Source organism: Rhyacophila brunnea, unplaced genomic scaffold (assembly GCF_057557595.1).
Source record: "Rhyacophila brunnea isolate RB1 unplaced genomic scaffold, BYU_Rbru_1.0 scaffold_10, whole genome shotgun sequence".
Taxonomy (NCBI): Eukaryota; Metazoa; Arthropoda; class Insecta; order Trichoptera; family Rhyacophilidae; genus Rhyacophila; species Rhyacophila brunnea.
The window spans coordinates 37,219,144-37,239,706 of record NW_028232752.1 but is presented as its reverse complement, the minus strand read 5'-3'; the positions used below and the strand labels follow the sequence as shown (position 1 = coordinate 37,239,706).

At 33.2% G+C, this 20,563-nt stretch overlaps 1 protein-coding gene across 1 annotated transcript in view; it reads left to right on the top strand.

Moving 5' to 3' along the window:
* timeout (circadian regulator timeout) overlaps window positions 1-20,338 on the top strand; it is a 569,744-nt gene extending 549,406 nt beyond the window's left edge. Inside the window, exons 19-21 of the mRNA XM_085954028.1 lie at window positions 13,989-14,174; window positions 15,211-15,407; window positions 17,690-20,338. Coding sequence (XP_085810154.1) covers window positions 13,989-14,174; window positions 15,211-15,407; window positions 17,690-19,132 — 1,826 coding nt within the window. The 3' untranslated portion in view covers window positions 19,133-20,338. The remainder of the gene's footprint in view (window positions 1-13,988; window positions 14,175-15,210; window positions 15,408-17,689) is intronic.
* The last annotated feature ends 225 nt before the right edge of the window (window positions 20,339-20,563 follow it).

Here is a 20,563-nt window from a genome sequence, read left to right as displayed (position 1 = left end):
TAATGCCTTTAGATATGTATATCTTATCTTTTAATGTTTCTTTTCGTCTGAACTCTGTAGGGGTGATAAATAACGTTTAATAAAAATATTTTTTTGGTACCAAAGAAGTAACTTGGTACACACGATATACCTATATGATAACGGGTTGTAATTATATACATATGATATGGGGAAATATGTGTGTATGTACTTAAAACAGTATGTTTTTTGATTCCACAGTGGAACAAATGTTAGAGCGCTGTGATCCTGGTCTATTGGTCACGATATCGAACCCCGGTTACTAAGTTAATTGAATTATATGTGTACCGACTCACTGTCTGATGAATGCATCTCATTAAATAAAGATATCAAGTGGGTAGGTACATATTGTTATTAAACATTACACCACACCCTTGCTTGCTTGCGTGAGCGTGTGGATATTCCTTCAGTATATTATAAAGATTGTATTGTAGGAAGAGATCAAATTCCATTTTAAGGAGCGGGGTCGTATGGAAAATCATCGGCTAAGACTCAATCGATATTATGCTATTATTAATATTTACCTTGACTAGTCAAACCAATTAAAATTCGATATATAACCTTAATATATTAATGCAAATAGAGCGAATTGATTTATTATTCCACCTGTGGGAAATTAAAGATCAGTATACAAAAAATATATTTAAATTTTACTGGACGTGGTTGGTTGATTCTGAAAATTTCATTATATATACATATATTGCATCTATAATTTATATTTGTGCATATGGTTATAGTGTCATAGTCTGTGGCATTATTATTTCCGTTGATCATAGTCGTTTGCCTCAGTCCTACAGGCAGTCATTGCAATTAAGATTGTGGTGATATTATTGGTTGAGGAATCAATATACACAAAACATATTAACCGTCGATTAAATAATGATTGGTGTGAATTTTGTTATACTTTATTAATATCGTAATAGTGAAATTTACATTCAAAAGTTTATTTATTTTGCAAAAGTGCGGAAGACGCGACGGTGGAAAAAGGCAATTTTCCTCGAATATGGGTTTAGTTAAAACAACTAAGTATACCATTATTTTGTTATAAGAAAGCATTTTGATGTTTAATATTGCGAAATTACTTTGTTTATGGATGTTTTGGCGGGCTTAATTAAAACAATTTTACGATTTTTTTATGGAAATTGCATTCGCTTATTAAAATGGTAAATACCCGAGTCTTTTACAACCGGGATTTGTTTACGCAATTTCTTTATTCGGCGGGAGAATTATTTTCTATGATCGCTGTTTTTTAATGAATAAGTACAACTGTATAATGTTTAATTCATTTCGCATTGGATTGTTATTTTTTATTTCACAAAACTTTGGTGTACCAACCTACCATTTATTTGACTTGTGGATTTTGAATCGTTTTTGAGTTAATGTTCTCTCTCTTCTTTGATTTCGTGCCACATGCTTTCCCTCGACCACTTGCCACGTCTCCGGTTGAGTAGCTCTTATTTTTCCACCGACATATGGGAGCATTCCTAAAACATATTTTCATTAACATCCTGCAATTCGCCACATATACATGTGTCAGATTCTATTGGACCATGCTGACACAGCTTGGCAGCGAAACCACATATCTATATCCAGTTAGATCAAAACACCAACGCCTTGTTTGCTTAACCAAGATAGTATAGTCTTTCTTCTGTTTTTTCCCCTCTACCTTTGCCTGCATCATACGTTGGAGATAATCATATTTATCTTTGTGGAAAATATGGTTAAAGCATTAAGTTTTCTGCTTTAGGTGGTAGCTATAGATTCTTATCTTGGCTTATTGGCTCATTATACAACCTCCTCATTGGTGACGTTACCTCTCCCAGAAATCGTTATCATGCGCCAATACAGGTATATTGCCGATCGGCTTTTGTATTTTAAATCAAAGTATGTATTACTTCAATTACTAACCGACGTCACGGATCACACTCAAAGATTTTTTTTGTAACTTACTTTTACTAATAATTTTTAATTAAGTAGCTATTTTTTTATTCAATGAGGTTTAAGAATATAATATTCTAATTATTGAACATACACAATTTTGAAAACACATCTGAGAAAATATATTATAACCAATAGAAAAAATGAAGTGCTTTCAAAATTATGTAATGTTCTTGTATTATTACTTGTTAATACTGATAGATGGCCAACGAAATAATCCTCATACATAATGATTTCATATTTACGATAGTTAACATTTTGTTATTCTTAATTAATTGTAATCCTTATTTGAAAATAGTAGTAACTAAGTACCTGCTGCTCCATTAGAGCAGCATACATGCTCGACGTATCATTTAACAATGTTGTTTTAATACGATAATTTGTATTTTGAATCCCACACTTTTCGTAGACAATAAAAGCGACTCGAATGTCAAAATAAGTCTTGACTGTTTTATTACAGCATTGAATTGAATATAGTACGTATTGTCCTTCAACTATACCTAATATTAACATAAATTACCTACATACGTTTATTATCAAATGACTAAAATAAATATTTTTTTGTATTAATAAATTTAATATTTATTCCTCAGTCGGAAGCCAACAGCGGTGGAGTGAGGTTGTACAACTTCGCTTGCGTATTCGGGACGCTATTCGCCTGGTTACTCGCGAACGGTTATAAATACGGGATACAACAAAAATAATATTGTTTGTAAATGAATTTGACAATAAACTCAACATGTGTGGTCCCATGTGATTTTGACAATCAGTGCCAGTGCTTGAGAAAAAGTGAAAAATATTTATTGTTGCACGGATAGTGCACTTTGTGCGGGGAGTGCGTCAAACGCTGTGAAGCGAGGGGCTGTCCACACTGTTTTTTGTTCACACTGTTGCGCGAATTCCAAGACCGCGTGAACGGCAAAAGCAATAAAATGGAAAACACCACGATGGAAGTGAATGAAACCAAAAAAACGAAGAAGAAAAGAAACGATGATGAAGAGGAAGTGGTTGGAGAAAAAGAAGAAGAATGGCAGACGGTGACCTCTGGAAAAAAACCCAGAAGAGACTCTGGGGTCACTCCAAAGGGAAACCAAAACATCGTCATGATAGCGACGGGAAGTAAAATTCCATTAAAATTGAAAATAGCGCAGATGCTGCATAAGGCAGGAGTAAAAGTACAGAAAATTTACAATAAAAATTTAAAGACGTACATCCAAGTAGAAGACGAAAAAGAAGCAGATAAAGTGAAACAAGCTGGAGAACTCAAAGATCTCGGTTTTGTGACCAAAGAGAATGACTCCTGCTCTTATGGAGTAATAAGAAAAGTCGATATTGATATGGACCTCCAAGAACTGCAAATGGAAATCAAAAGTGATGCAAAAGTAATCAACCTTAAGAGGTTGACAAGAAAAGGTGATACAGGAGAGCTGACAAAGACCTCGTCAGTCAGTATTAAATTTGGGGAGAAAATATTGCCGAGAACAATTTACATATATGGAGTCTCTTTTGCTGTAGAACCGTATGTATTCAGGGTTATGCAATGCTACAAATGCTGGCGATATGGGCATATCGCGAACAATTGCGGACGTACAGTAGAAACGTGCCCTAAGTGTGGTGAAAACCACAAAACCTGCGAAAAAAATGAGGAAATTACGTGCATCAATTGCAAAGGTAACCACGCGGCAAACAGCCAAAAATGCCCAAAGTGGCAAGAGGAAAAGAATTGCAAAGAAGCAATGAAAAAAATGAACATACCTTTCAAGGAAGCAAAAAAAAATATGTTAAATAATAGCTATGCTGACATATTAAAACAAAAAAAATCGTAGGAAGAGATGAAGGCGAAACAATTCAAAAAACTAAGGAAAACAAAAAGAAAGAAGAAGCGGTGGTAGAAGCTTCAGGCTCAACAATAATATCTACAGGTAGTAGCGTAAAGCCTACAAAAAATAAGAAAAATTCAAAGGGGAAGACAGAGGTTAACGCGATGGGAGAAATTATGAAAGTCTTGCTGAAAGGGGGAGACTGGCAGCAGATCATTAAACAACTAATAATTAAAGCAGTGGACTGGGTATGCAAACAATTCAAAGAAGGACACTTAAAGGAAATTCTAGGGGAGGTTCTGGAGCAAAATGGAGAATAAAAAACAAATTAGGATTTTACAATGGAATGCCAGAAGTATGAAGCAAAAAAAAGGATGATATAGAACTCTACTTAATAAGACAAAAAATTTCAATAGCATTAATCTCAGAGACTTGGCTGAGGTCTGAATTAGACTATCTGAAATTCAATGATTACACGATGTATCGAAAATACAGAAGGGATGGATACGGAGGAGAGCGATTCTGGTGCATAAAACACTGGCGTCTAAAGAAGAAAGAAAGAAAGACGGAAGAGCTAGACAAAATAATTATAAAGCCATTTAACAGAATAGGAGTGAGGACCTGATCGAAGGATCCCCTTCTAGAAGAGAAGAGGCGATATGACAGCGAGTCGCAGTCAAAGCCTCGGTAAAATCACAAAAAAAAAAAAAAAAAAAATTTATTCCTTATGGCCGTGATCGCATACATACATATTATTATTGTTTATTAATTTTGACTGTTCTGTCAACCCTGAGAAGCATTCTAAATTCAAAATCTTTTGAGTCAGATTTCTCTTGTTTGCTCATTGTAAAGATTTTGTAAACCTCATGTTATTATTATTTATGTTTACCTGTCCTCAGTCGGTCCATAATGCACCGCGTTCCCCCTTTTCAAAAAAAAACTCCTTCAATAGAAGCAATATTTATTTATGTTTTTATATCAAAGAGGAAGTGCGGGCATACACGCCATCTCGAACCGTTTTCAATTACACGAAATGTATTGGGAGGGGGGCCGAGGTTTTTTTTTATATTTATCTTTTGGTCGTAAATATTTTATTGCAATGTTGATGCGACTTAGTGTCGGCAACATTCTTGCGTCGAATTTGCGAATCGATTTATTTTATGTTTTTATTGAAAATGTGCTGATTTTTTAAATTGTATTTTGTGTTTTATTTATTTGTCCAACGTCATATTAAAATAACGGTGTTTCTTCTATGATTGTGTACATTTCAATTATTGAAAATTGAGCATATGTATACATAGGTTTATTAAATATATACGAATATTGATGTCACAACATACATAGTGTGTTTCAATCGTATGCATTAAGCGAGGAAATTTAATAAAGATAAAGAAAAAGGTTAAGTACTACTTAGTAAGCTAGTAATGTTTACTGAAATATATACCTTACTTAGGTAGGTACTTTCCTTCATTCAAAAAATCGTTTTTTAGACGACTGATTAGTTTTAGATGAAGTGGCTGAATTAATGAACACTTGCACTTTATGCACGAATGACCTTTAATACAATGTTCTAAAATAACACCTTTAACAGCAAGAATTAAAAAACAATTCAAATAAAAACTACAATTTTGTATTTTAAAAAAACTCTGAAATGTACGTCCGTTGAACAGATTCCTTTTATTATGACTTTTTTATTGTTAATCTTATTATTGAAATGTAGTTTGATAAATTCGCTCGGTGTAGAGAGCATTAACAATTTGAAAGTATGTATTTTTTTTAAATCCTATTTCAAACCACCGATGTTTCTAATAAGTAGTGTGTTTTATTTGTATCGAATCGAGCGTTAAGTTGAATTCGCCGTTTAACGCCGCTGACTACTAATAAGATAGGATAATACTCGTATCATTTCGCATTTTACGTTTTTGAAGTAATACTTCTTTTGACGCATTTAGTACAGGGTAAAATTGAGAACTGCGCGCGCACACCGTTTCGAAAGTGCGACATGATGAAGTTAGCCGTGGTCGGGGTATACCCAACGGATAGCAAAAGGATAGCGTGAGGTCACTCTTGGATATTTTATTCGAGCACAATACATGCACCCCACGTATAGTTCCGTCAACTGCCAATTACGTTCGTTTACCTTATTATTGAATTTCTTCGGCACTGAGAATTAAGTCTTTCAACGAGCATTGATGTTTAATACTTTGATAGACAGTAAGTATAGCTACCCTCCCCCCATGACTGTAGAAAGTGAAATATGTGTACAATGCACTTATCTGACACACAGCTTTTTTCGTCTACAAAAGTCTCCCTTCCGAATTCGGAATTCTCCATTGTTCCCTCAATTTGTACCTCGCGTAGGGAAAGCAACTTTGCAACTTCTCTTGCTTTCTCCGCTTTTATTATTTATTATTTATGTATTTCCTTTGAAATTTCTTCTGTTTTGACAATACTGCCCGCGCCATGCAGGCTGGCGACCGAGGGGTTGAATTTTTGAGAAATGCGTCGAAGAAAAAGTTTCTTTTTCAAACAATAATTATTTACATTTATCGCTCGTTTAATATCTTTAATCGAATTACGACAATCAAAAATACAGAGCCATATTAAATGATAATACAATGAAGGTACCTCTATATATTGCGACATTATAATACTATCAATAATTATTATCGATAATTGGCATAGATTTATAAAATGTGTATATTACCTACTTGGTATTGACTATGCATAAAATTTATTGTACGACACGTGTTTCGCCCACGCGGTGAGGTTTATATGGGAGTATTTCAAAAAGGTTTAAAATAGTAGTATTTAGTATGAGTACCGAAAATTTACAATAGGTAGCTCTCACCGTAGAACAGATGCATGATATCATCATCAGTCTGAATGTATCCAATGCTGGATGAAGGCCTCTCCAAGCTGATTCGACTTCTCTTGGTCCTGTGCATTGCGTTGCCACGTACTTCCGCAGAACTTTATAATTTTATCGATCAAACTGCCTCTAGGTCTACTTTGCGGACGTTTTGTATATCTTGGATACCACTGGATGACTAAATTTGTCCAACGATTGTCCTTTCTTCGATTAATGTGTCCATTTCCATTTGAGATTTTGGCAAACTCTATTACATCGCAAACCCTTGTCTGTTCCCGTATCCACTCATTTCTCTTTTTGTCCTTTCGCACTATGCCCAGCATGCACCTCTCCATACCACGTTGTGCTACTCTAAGTTTCTGGATCTCTCTTTTACTTAGGGTCCATGTTTCACACGCATATGTGATTACGGGAACCACACACTGGTTGAACACCTTGTTATATTATTGAATATTATTCGATTCTATGATATATTTCATATCCAGAAGTTTTTTACCATTTCTCTGTTCACTTTATTTGTGGATACTTTATTATGCAGAAATAGATAAAAAGACAATTTTACTAGTGTTACTTTTTTAATTGGCTTTAATTATTTAAGAGTTTTAAGAATACACTCGAACTCATATAATTATATCATTTTTTTAGTAAAACTAGGTGCTCTATATACATATTACAATTTGTTTTATGATGTAATGTTTGTGATTTTTTATAAAGTATTACACTGTCCTTACCAGGACGCCAGAACCTACCCACTTTTATGAGAGGCGAATTTTTGCGAAATATTTATTCGTTCATATTGAAAATGAATAAAGAAATTTTTCCACATTTTTTACAGATTTTTTATATATATGTGATTTATATATATATATATTATATATATATATATATATATATAAATCACCCGAGGGATTTTTACGATGGGTAGTCTATTTTAGTATTTTTCTATGATATTGTCTACGACCTACGTAGTAGGTACGTAACGTTTTCTCGAAAGGTCAGAGTATAAAAATATGTATGTATGAAAATATAAAAACAGAAGTGGTGTGAATTTTATGCGAAAAGAAAAACTACTTATTTATTTGATTCTTTCGTATGCATGTGAATTTATTTGTACATAATACTCGTATATTGTGTTGCCATTATCACCAGTCATAATTTTATGACATCTTCATTCTTCACTCAACTTGAACTCTGCCGTTTTTGGCAGTGTTTTGATCTGGGCGTACGTCCCTGATTGTGTTCCCTGGACCCTGATAACTATCTAAGAATTCGGGAGTTGTTTGTTCTCCCAATGTGCTGAACTAACCTGATGGCTATTGAGAAGATAATAACTGTGTTTAATCGAATTGCTTCGAATACTAGGTTATAGTATAAACATAGTCTATTTAGGTCCCTCGGTCTACACCAGGGGTTGCGAACCTATGGCACGCGAATATTTTATTTGGAAGAGAAGCTACTATTTTATATATATTTTAAAAATATGTTTTTTATAAAAAAGTTTTACAAATAAATATATAAGTACTTACTTATTTAATAATATGATAGGCATGAGATAGGAGAGGCATGCCAGCAGAGGCACCTAGCGGAAAATACGAAGCTTGCAATTTGAGACATTTTTTTAATAATTTACAATTTAACTATATTAATTAATAAATATGTATTTGAAAACATTAAAAAGATTTTTTTTTAAGTCAAAGATAAACTTACAATAATTGTAAAAAAATGTTTTAAAATGTGAATTTGTCACAGGACCATATCTTATTATTACATTATATTTTAGGGTCATATTTATTATTAAATTTTAGTTTATTAAGTTTTCTATTTTTGACGTGTAAATTTTTGACTAATTCATCGTTTTAATATTTTTATATTTATTTTAAAAAACATCGATTTTTAAAAAAATATAAATGTGTATAACTTGAAATCCTTATTTATATCAAATCGAGCTTCAATATTGCGACCATACCTAAAATAAAATTTGATATAAATAATAGGAAAAAAATATTCAAAGAATAAAAGATATGCCTTCGGCTAGAAATACGGTAAAAGATAGAATATCAAGAACTCAATTGTAATTTTTAAACTTTTTAATAGAATTCTTCAAAAATAGTTTTTTAGAAACCTTTTTTTCGGTATGAAAAACTGCTCGACTCGTCAGACAGTCGAAAAATATTATTTGGGAAATTTTTGCATGAGCACGTAAAAAGGCTCGCCAACCCTGGTTTTTAAATTTCAATTCTATTTTGATGAGTTTCACAAATACTTATTTAATAAATATGTAATTCGAACTCATTCGGAGAACTGAAGTTAGAAATTTTGGACCTCCAGAATGATAGTACATATGCTAAAATCCTTTTAATGTCAGATGAGGACTTCTGGAATACTTTTGAAATACAGTGGAATTTTAAAATGTGTTCTAGGTCAGTGCTTCTCAAACTTTTTCATACCACGGCCCCCGAAATCAGAAAATAAAAATCCATGGCTCCCCTCTCCAAAAATTTTAGTCTTTAGTTACCAACATTATATTATTTACCATTAATTATTATTATAGGTACATTTTTATGAAAAATAATAGTAGATTTCATTTACTTTCTTGTAAAGCAAAAATTAAAAAAAAACTAAAATAACTTAAAATTTATTACAGCTACAGCCTACAAACACAATTTAATGTGAGGAGAATGCTTGCATATTTTTACATAATAAATCAATATCTGGTACAATGTTTGAAATGATAATTCGCAGAGTTTGCTCCAAAGTCACCGTTGAAAGGCACGACCTGTGTTTCTTTTTATTACCAGTAATGATGAAAATGCATTTTCGCATAGGTATGTTGTCGCAATTAGGTCAATATAAATTTTGTACTTATAATATTTTGTTTAACTAAAAAATCTAAATAATTTATAAAGATTAGTATATTATTTATCCATAATATCGTCACCGTTTTAGCAAAACCATCTATGTGTCACTTTTATCAAAAATGACTTTTAAATACCAAGTCATTCCTTATTTTTTTCTCTATAGGCCAGTAAAATGATCTATGTGTTGGGTAAACTCGCTCCGAAGTTATTTCAAAAAATAAAAAACAGCTATGTGTAAGGTTCAAAAACCACGGTTCACAAAAACAACTATGTGTATATTATAGTAACATATAAGTAAGATGGTATTTTGATATCGAGAGTGTAATGTTTTTTTACAGTTTGTTTCTATGTTATATGCTATGCATTATGGTCTTGCACGACGGTTTGAAAGATGCTTTCTCAAAAAGAGAGACAGGAAATATTCAATAATTTCTGGAAGATGCCTACATGGTCAATAGGGTATAGGCGAGAATTAATTTAAAAGTTGGATAAACAACTACAAACATATCGATGACAGTGGCCAATTGAAAGCAACAATGACAGGTAATAAGAATCTGACTGAAGATAAATAATTGGTAGTGCAACCAAAAATCAAAACGGAGAGATTTGTGGAAAAAATGTTACATTATGGTTGGATCTAATTCCAAAGTTCCCAGCCATTATTGCAAAGAAAATACCTCCAGGGTGTATGTGGAATCGTGTTTCCGATCCAAAATACAAATGCATGATGAATATATAAAATGGTCTCTGTAAAATGGTCATAAAGCAGCAGAATATACTCCAGTATATTTACCACCAAAAAATCAGTATCCACCAACCACGTAAAGATCAGTGTGCCATCACTGCCATCTGCTGTAGTTATAAAATGAAGAATGTTTCAGAAATGGAATACAATAGCCACATTATTTAAAAAAAAAAAAAAAGATGCTAGAAGACCAAAAATGAAATGAAGGAGAGTACCAGAACGTGGACGGTTAGTAATCACAATGGATCTCCAAAGTGTGCTGCTATGTCCAAAACACAGGCACAAATGTATTATAAACAAAAGCTGCAACTACACAATTTCACCATATACATTCTTCATAATGTATCTTCTAATGAATTTGTCTCATCTCATCGAAAGCAGGACAATACAATGAAATAATTCTAATATCGGATGGGTGTAGATATCAAAACCGAAATAAATTATTCGCTACTGCTCTAAGTTATATCTTTAGAGAGAAAAAACATCGAGATTCAACAGCTTTTTCTGGAAAAAGGCCACACCATGACAGAGGCCGATAGTGCACATGCCACCTAAGAAAAGTATTTTAAGCCTCCAATATATTCACCATCTGATTATATAGCACGTATGCGGCTAGCAAGACCAACACAACCTTTAAAATTAATGTCATTGATTTTTAATTTTTAAGAATTATGGATAAGATTAAATCTGGATTAAGTTCAATCAGACCAGGAAAACGAATCGGAGATCCTGTTGTATATGATATTAAAATGTTACAGTATCTACCAGATGGAACAATATTTTACAAACTCAACTTTATCAGTGCAACCGTTTGACTGCCTTTGTAATATATATAATGAATCATTGCCAATATCGCAGTCGAAATACATACATCTTCAGGAATTAAAAAGTGTAATAGAGAAAGATCACCACTATTTCTACGATAACCTAACATTTAAACCTGCTAATAGAAAGTAAACGAACTTATAAATATAATATCATCTCACTATTGCATTAATAATTAATAAAATGATATTGCAATTTATCATTAACGCACTATGTATATTTCAACTATTATTTATGTAACAGTTTTTCATGAATTTATTATTATTCACATTTTGATGAATAAATTAAACTATGTGTATTTACAAAACGGTCAAAACAACTTATGTGACATCACAAACTGTATTTTTATTATTTTTGTATTAAAAATAAAAGATTTTTGTAAACAAAATAATAATCTTAGACCATTTTCTGATTATAATAAAGCATTCTTCATAATTTTAATGTTTAAATGTAACATTATTTTTTTATTCAGTTTTATCCTTCTCCTGCACAATTTGAGAAAGTGCACATAGATGGTTTTGCTAAAACGGTGACGATATATTGGTATTATAAGGTATTGTGATCGCGTGAAAATTCGACCTCGAGATTTTGACTGATTTGTACCAGTGATCACAATTTTTATGATTTTTTTTCAAATACTCAAATATTTCGCGGCTCCCTGGCAGGAGCTCCAGGGCCCCCTAGGGGGCTGCGCCTCCCAGTTTGAGAAGTACTGTTCTAGGGTACAAAAAGGTTGGGAACTGTATTGTATGCACTTATGCACGACATATCATTTTATATACCTACCTACGAATTTCATTTTCAACAATGTCTTATCAAGTCTTTAATACATAATATCATATAATTTTTCGCTTATCTAAATGAATGAATTATAATTAGACAATATTTATGCGAATCACCTGTTTTTAGTAGCTATATTGATAAAACCATTTATCTTCCAAGCATAATTAAAACTGACCAATACCTGTTAGTTACTTTTTTATGAGCACCTTCAAGTGGAAATCTGGCTCTGGCTATAATGTATTTACTATAAATATTTTATGTAATGGAACTGGCAACATTTCCAATATTATGGAACATTTTAGATTATTATTATAGTACGAGGGTGGGTCAATAAGTCCTTAGAAAAGCCGACAGGTGGCGCGACTAGTACTGTAAGCGGTTTGTTTTCATGCAGCGGCACTACCGATTCAGTATGCTGCGAAGTTTCAATCAGATTGGTCGGGTTGTTGTGTGTTTCTCGTACATTTAAAAAAAAAAATTTGCTTGTTTACAAAAATGGAGAAAATTGAGTTTAGAGCTGTTATTAAACATTTTAATATAAAAGGGTTAACAGCAAAGGAAATAAAAAATGAGTTGGATTTAGTTCACGGCATATCTGCTCCTTCACTTGCAACTATTTATAACTGGTTAAATGAATTTAAACGTGGTCGTACATCAACAAAGGATGAACTACGCTCAGGACGTCCTGTAGAGGTGACTACACCAGAAATGATCAATAAAATCCACGATATGGTGTTAAGTGACCGAAGGTTAAAGTTGAGTGAGATAATTGAGGTTACAGGGATCTCAAAAGGTAGCGTCATTTCTATTTTACATGACAAATTGGGCATGAAAAAAATTTCTGCAAGATGGGTGCCGCGTTTGCTCACAGTCGACAATAAACGCAATAGGTTGGTGGCCTCTAAAGCCCTGTTGTCGCTCATGCAACGCAATCCGGATGAATTTTTTCGTCGCTTTGTGACTGTAGATGAAACATGGATACACCACTATACTCCCGAGACGAAAGAACAGTCAAAGCAGTGGATTGCGAAAGGCGAACCATGTCCAAAGAAGGCGAAAACCGTAAAATCAGCTGGTAAGGTTATGGCTACTGTATTTTGGGATGCACGTGGAATTATTTTCGTTGACTATTTGGAAAAAGGAAAAACAATAACAGGGGATTATTATGCATCTTTATTGGACCAGCTAAAAAACAAAATTGAAGAAAAACGGCCTCATTTAAACAGGAAAAAAATCCTCTTTCATCAGGACAATGCCCGTGTTCACACATGTTTACGATCAATGGCTAAAATTGAAGAATTGAAGTTCGAATTGGTCGACCACCCACCGTATTCGCCAGATTTAGCCCCCAGTGACTTTTTCCTTTTCCCAAACTTAAAAAAATGGCTAAGTGGACAACGTTTTTTTTCAAATGAAGAAGTCATCGATCGGACAAATGCTTATTTTGAGGACCTTCCGAAAACTTATTTTTCTGACGGTTTAAAAAAAATTGAGAAACGTCTAACCAAGTGTATTGAGCTCCAAGAAGATTATGTTGAGAAATAAAAAAAAAATACAAAAATAAAAACTGTTTTAATGCTTTTTTCTAAGGAATTATTGACCCACCCTCGTATAAGAGGCTATCCGAAAGCTCATTCGATCCATTTAATAAAATTGTCAGTAGAAAGCAGGTTCATGGCTATTCAATACAAAAAGGAGGACTAACTTCGAAGTGTAGAAGATTATAAAATAATTTCACACAGCAGTGAACAATGATAAAGCAACGCAAACGGGAATGAAACCAAAGATCTACATTCTACACAATGGTAATTTGTTTGCCAAATCATTCCATGATGCCCTATGTTTATAGTTATCGTTATTGATAGTTGAAATAAGAATATTATTAGTATGAATCGTGCACTTACAATTACTTCTGTGACACTTCTGGCAGCGTAAACTGTTGTGGGTACTTATCATTTATAATCTCACAGCATACTTGCACATAACGGTCTGTAGTCATGACATTATGTTAAATGAGAAGGTGCGTAGTTCTATAAGCATGTATATTTGGAACCAAAACCTAGAGCAATGTCTGATGTCCCGTTTCTCTTTTCTAGTTTGATTAAATCAACATGATTTTATTATTTCAGGTCAAAGATCTGGTACTTCCGGAAGTGAATCGTCTGATTCAGATACTGGTCCAACAGTGATAGGGAAGAAAGCCACCACCAAAAAGAACACTGCCAATAAGTCGGCTCCCAAGAAACCTGTTGCTAATAGAATTCCAGTCTCTAGTGTGGAATTAGCCAAGTCTCTCATTGCTGCTGTGGAATCAGGTAATTATTTAATTTCAATTTAATTTAGAAGAATCACACACTGAAAATCAATTGTCGCCATACTTAAGTCTGGGGCAGTGATTCCAATCCGGGGTGCCGCAAGCTGACAATCAGCAGGTTTGCGAAAAAGTGCAATTTGATATCTGTTCGGTGGCCTATTATGTAGAAAATAAAATGTTTAGCTTGATTACTTATTGTGTCATAGTTGTTTTTCAAATAGCTAGCTGGTTTTTTACCTGAGAAGCAATGTTTCCTCTAAGGTGTGCGCGCGCACACCTACCAAAATATGTCCCTCACACCACCCCGGCCATCATAGCCGAACAGGCGGTCGTGGAACGTTTTTTCCCGTGTAGCGGTGACCATTTTAAAATAAAAAATGAGTGCAAATATAATTTTGACCAGCGAAAATGACAAAATATAGATTGATTTTGTAAGAAATAATGAAGCTTTATATAATGTGAAGAGCTAAGACTATAGCAAAGGCCAGTTAAAACAAAATAATAATATCGGAAGTTTAGTCATCCCTTATTTGATTCAGTATATAATCAAACAATACTGGTGCTAAGCGAAAGTATTGCCTGATTTTTTTCTCATTGCAGTGCAGACGGCGATGCACTAAATTTGAAATACACCCTCAGTAGCACGGTTTCTAAATACTTATCTCACTCTCCTCCAAACGATTCGTCTTCCTTGTCTTCCGATGACTCCTCATCTTCCAAATATGTCTAGATCATCTTTTAAGTTTACATCTCTGATTACCGTTCTTACGATCGTCTTCTTACGTCCGCCACATCACATCATGTTACGGCCGCTACATAACGGCACCGCTTGCTTAGGAAACCCTAGTTTTACCTAAAAGTTTTTATTTGTTAGTTCAATTTAACGCCAAAGAATATTTAAAAACTTCATTGGTTATTGACAAACTGAATAGAAATTGGATTGATATTATAAGATCAGCTCACCATGGCGCCAAATAACATAGCATAACTATTTATTGTATACTGCATTTATTCATATTATATCCATTTAATTCCAGGTTTTACTGAAGCTCTAAAGTGGGTTATGGAGTCACTTGAAGAAGTAGCACTAGATCAAGAAGCTGAGGGTTATGATGCGGAAACAGAAGGAATCCCTCTGGTGCCCATAATGGAAGAATCTGTCACCGCCATGGATAATCCTGTTTTCACAGCTACCCTCAAATGCCTTGGAATTGAACCACCGTTTGATGAACAGGTTAAATATTTTCATAGTTATTTTAAGAATAAACATATCAACTGTATAGATTGCTCAGAATGGATTCACTTATTGTTAGTCAATAATGACAGTAGAACACTTTTGCTAGTTAGTATCTTATTCAAACATGTTAACTGGACTAATTATTTATTCACTGATGTCCCTTTAACGGCCCACGTGCTCGTCGGAGGTCAAAATTGAGTTTTTATTGTATTTTCAAACCATGATCCTGGACACTCCTTAAATGTTGTATATAATCTATTTATATAATTTTGAAGCCTTATTATCCTTTATAGTTATTTTAAACATTTGATGACTGCATAAAGTATTTTTGTTACATAAAATAGTATTCTTTTAAACCTCTCGCTCTAATGTTTTAGAATATAGTCATATTTCGGTACATAACTGTGCAGTGGTGTTAAGATTTATTACGTTTATTAATTTTTAAACGCATTTATGAAACCATTGGTATAATTTATTACGAGATAATTTTTGTAAAATATTCACGATAAAAAATTATATTGATAATCTCTGTGATCCCAAATTTGACAAGAATTAGGCATTTTATTATTCAAAAAATCGGCAAGATTAACACATTTGAAGATGATCCTAAAGATACTTATTATAAGCTATGTCTTTGACCATTCAAGTGTGATAAACATTTTATGAATAATGATTGCTTTATAATAATTATTGACCTAAGAATAAGGTAGTGTTTTTTTGAAATACGCCATTTCTTTTGTCATTCCCCAGTGATTAAGCTACAACATACGGCCGTAGCCATAAGTTGACAAACTATAATTAAAGTAGGGAGTAAAATTATGTTAACGCGCGTGTTTGAACATGTACTTAACCGAATTTTTTTTTATTTTTTTTTAAACGGTACATGTTCAAACACGCGCGTCAATATCACTTTACTCCCTACTTTAATTATAGTTTGTCAACTTATGGCTACGGCCGTATGTTGTAGTTTAATCACTGGGGAATGACAAAAGAAATGGCGTATTTCAAAAAAACACTACCTTATTCTTAGGTCAATAATTATTATAAAGCAATCATTATTCATAATATGTTTATCACACTTGAATGGTCAAAGACATAGCTTTTAATAAGTATCTTTAAGATCATCTTCAAATGTGTTAATCTTGCCGAATTTTTGAATAATAAAATGCCTAATTCTTGTCAAATTTAGGATCACAGAGATTATCAATATAATTTTTTATCGTGAATATTTTACAAAAATTATCTCGTAATAAATTATACTAATGGTTTCATAAATGCGTTTAAAAATTAATAAACGTAAAAAATCTTAACACCACTGCACAGTTATGTACCGAAATATGACTATATTCTAAAACATTAGAGCGAGAGGTTTAAAAGAATACTATTTTATGTAACAAAAATACTTTATGCAGTCATAAAATGTTTAAAATAACTATAAAGGATAATAAGGCTTCAAAATGATATAAATAGATTATCTACAACGTTTAAGAAGTCTCCAGGATCACGGTTTGAAAATACAATAAAAACTCAATTTTAACCTTCGACGAGCATGTCCCCCCTTAATATTTATGTAGAAAGAAATTCTTAGACAATATCAATATGCCACAGTACAATGAGGTTCGATAGTATTAGCGCAAAACAAGACAGTGGGAGGACACTACAAGATTACAGCGAAAGACTACAATGATTCTTACTGATCTTGAAAAAAATATAGGTAATGGTGCTCTGTATATTCCATCAATCATGTCGTCATTGAGTCATTAAAACTTTCTGATATGGCAATTTTTTAAAAATGGTTTACCATATTTCCTATCTATTTGTTCGCATAGTTCAGTAAAACCCTCAATGTTCAGTAGAACAAAATTAAATTATAATTTATTGTAGAAACTTCTCATGTATTATTTCATCTTAATGAGACAGTAGTACCTCTGATATTCATCATATCAGACCTATTAAAAACACACAATGATGATAAGTCGCCCCGACCCTACCTGTTATATAAGTTATTCACAGACTTCTACCTTAATTTTGTGCTTGTTAAATAGTTTTGTATCGCTCCTGTAATGTTTCAATTCTGTCACATCACAGGTTTTAACGGTGCTATAGCAATATTATCTTTATGCATAATATTTTAAACAACCCCAGCCACCTACTTACTTTTATTTCTTAGGTTATTTAAAATAATACAATTCTTTTATCTTTTTGAACAAAATGATAGTTTAATAAATTGTTTTTATTTTATTACATTATAATGAAACTTTGATTGTTTATGTACATAGGAAATTTATTGGCGCATCCCTGGTCACCTTCACCTTGATAAACTAAGAAAAATGTGCGACATAATCAACAAAGCCATCGAAAAGATTCTGCTGGTTCCTGAAGAACAAATATCTGAGCAGATTCCAAATATTTCAAAGACAATGCAACAGACCATCGATAGAATCGTTAGCTCGTCGGAAGAGGAGGATGATGATGATTTTTTCAATCGTTTACGTGGAATGAATTCGTCAGAATTATCTGACTCAGCAAATACTTCAAATCTTACAGAAAAGAAAGAAACTGTAAGTAAAGGAAAACGCAAAAGAACTGACAGTAATATTGAAGAAAAGAGCTTAGACAGTGGAGACATTCTTATAAATAGGAAAACTAAAAAAATGACCATAGAATCGTTTACCAATAATATGTCTAATGAAAACAGTGATAAATCAGTAAGCAATTCAGATGATGAAAGAGCGGAGTCTCAAAATGATACAATTGTTAATGTTACCGAAAAGAAAAATAGATTAGCGGTTTTATCGGACTCCGATGATGAACCGGACGCATCAGATAATGTGACACCGAGAGCGAAGCTTAACAAGAAAGCTGCCAGAGCCGATTTGGATTCAGATAAATCTGACAGTGATCAAGAAATGGGAAATTCAGATAACAAATCGAATGCGTCATCGGTACATAGTATTGCTAAAAAGAATAGACCTGATTCTGATTCTGAAAATAATGATAGTGATAAACCTTATGGAAAACACAGTGTAAAAAAATACGTTCTGGCTGAATTTGATTCGAATAATTCTGACGTAGATCATAATGCACCAAATTTAGGTGACAGACATAACGCCGAGAAAAAAGTGACAAAGGAGACGAGCAGGTCAAAAATTGGATCAGACTCTGAAGACAGTGCTAGTAAAGTATCTTCAGAGAACCATGGCAGAAAGAGATATGTTACAACAGAATTCGACTCTGACGATTCCGAGTTGGATCATAATAATACAGGAAATTCATCTTATAAAGCAAATGCTAATAAAAAACCGTCAAAGTTAAGAAACAGTTCAAATGTATTAGCAGATTCTGAAGACGAAGACAACAATGAAACGGCAGAAAGCGGTGTTAAAAAGAAGTCTGTCACGGCATTACTAGATTCAGATAATTCTGACAACGAGCATGAGAAAGAAAATACTCACAATGTTCTAAATACTTCATCAAATTCTAAAGATAGCAAAAGTAACTTGACAGAGTCCAAAAAAGTGTCGATGAAACGTAAAAAGATCTTTATTCTTTCCGACGACAGTGACAACTCTAGCGATGTACCGACCACTACGCAAAACAATGAAAATAATGAGACGACAGACAAAGATTTCACTCTAGAAGGTAAAAATAATATTACAGAAAAGATAGCAGAGCACAGTGTCGATGTTATTGACGCATTCGATTCTCTTCTTGATAATTGACAGTGTCCATCTTTAAATTATTATTATTGATAAATGACATAGCATTTACTGATAATAAATTCCACAAATTTATGTAGTCAATATAAATTATAATTGTAACACCATTATCAAGACGATCCGGTCTTGTGAATACAGTTGAACTCGGTTATTACGATCTCGGACATAGCGAGATCTCGGATGTAATGAGGAAACATTCATTGACATTTTGGTTTATGATTTTCTCCATACATTTATTCACTGTTATAATGAGCAACTTATCGGATATACCGAACTAGAATACCTTCTGTTAATGTGTCGATCGTTCAAAAACATTTCGACCCTAAGCAATAAAATCCGATCGAACAGGATGCCGCCAGGGTCGGATTACGTTTATGACACTAGTTAAGTGTCTAAGTACCTACCTTATTGGTATTTCGCCGACAATAATAAAAAAGTATCCACTCATATGGTTGAAAAATCCACAGTTGAACTCGGTTATTACGATCTCGGACATAGCGAGATCTCGGATGTAATGAGGAAACATTCATTGACATTTTGGTTTATGATTTTCTCCATACATTTATTCACTGTTATAATGAGCAACTTATCGGATATACCGAACTAGAATACCTTCTGTTAATGTGTCGATCGTTCAAAAACATTTCGACCCTAAGCAATAAAATCCGATCGAACAGGATGCCGCCAGGGTCGGATTACGTTTATGACACTAGTTAAGTGTCTAAGTACCTACCTTATTGGTATTTCGCCGACAATAATAAAAAAGTATCCACTCATATGGTTGAAAAATCCTAGGTTTGTTAAGTCCGTAGGTACCTACCAGCGTTCATTACAATAAACAACTACTATTGTATTTTATGAATGCCATGTTTGTTTCAACACCCACGATGGCCGCGTGGGTAAGCGCGCCGGTCTAGTGTCGAGGGTCCCAGATTCGAATCCTGGGTCTGGCAAGTACACATACTGTTTTTCAATAATTGAACTCTGACTCCAGCACAAATTATTTGTGTATGAGTCAGAGCAAGTGACTGACATCCATTTCTCATAAAAATAAAATCTGTTAATACAAACCTCCACCCCGTGGAGGCCCATATGATCCTATTAGGATCGCACATTGTCGAAAGGAAAAAAGAATGCTTGTTTCGGGGATTTTTACGATGGTTTTCAGATTTTTTATTTTTGACTTTTTGTGTAATGTGATCGCTCATTTAAAAATACCTATTCTCTGATATTATAATGAATAACGCTTATAACGAGCAAACTCAGTCGGTCCCATCTTCCTCGTAATAACCAAGTTCGACTGTAGTTACAACTAATATAATTGACTGAAACAAAATTTTTGAATTTTAATATTATTTGTATCTTTATATTGCTGTCTTACTGTTTCAATAATAATCATTATAATTTAATACTGTTGATATATTATATACGCAC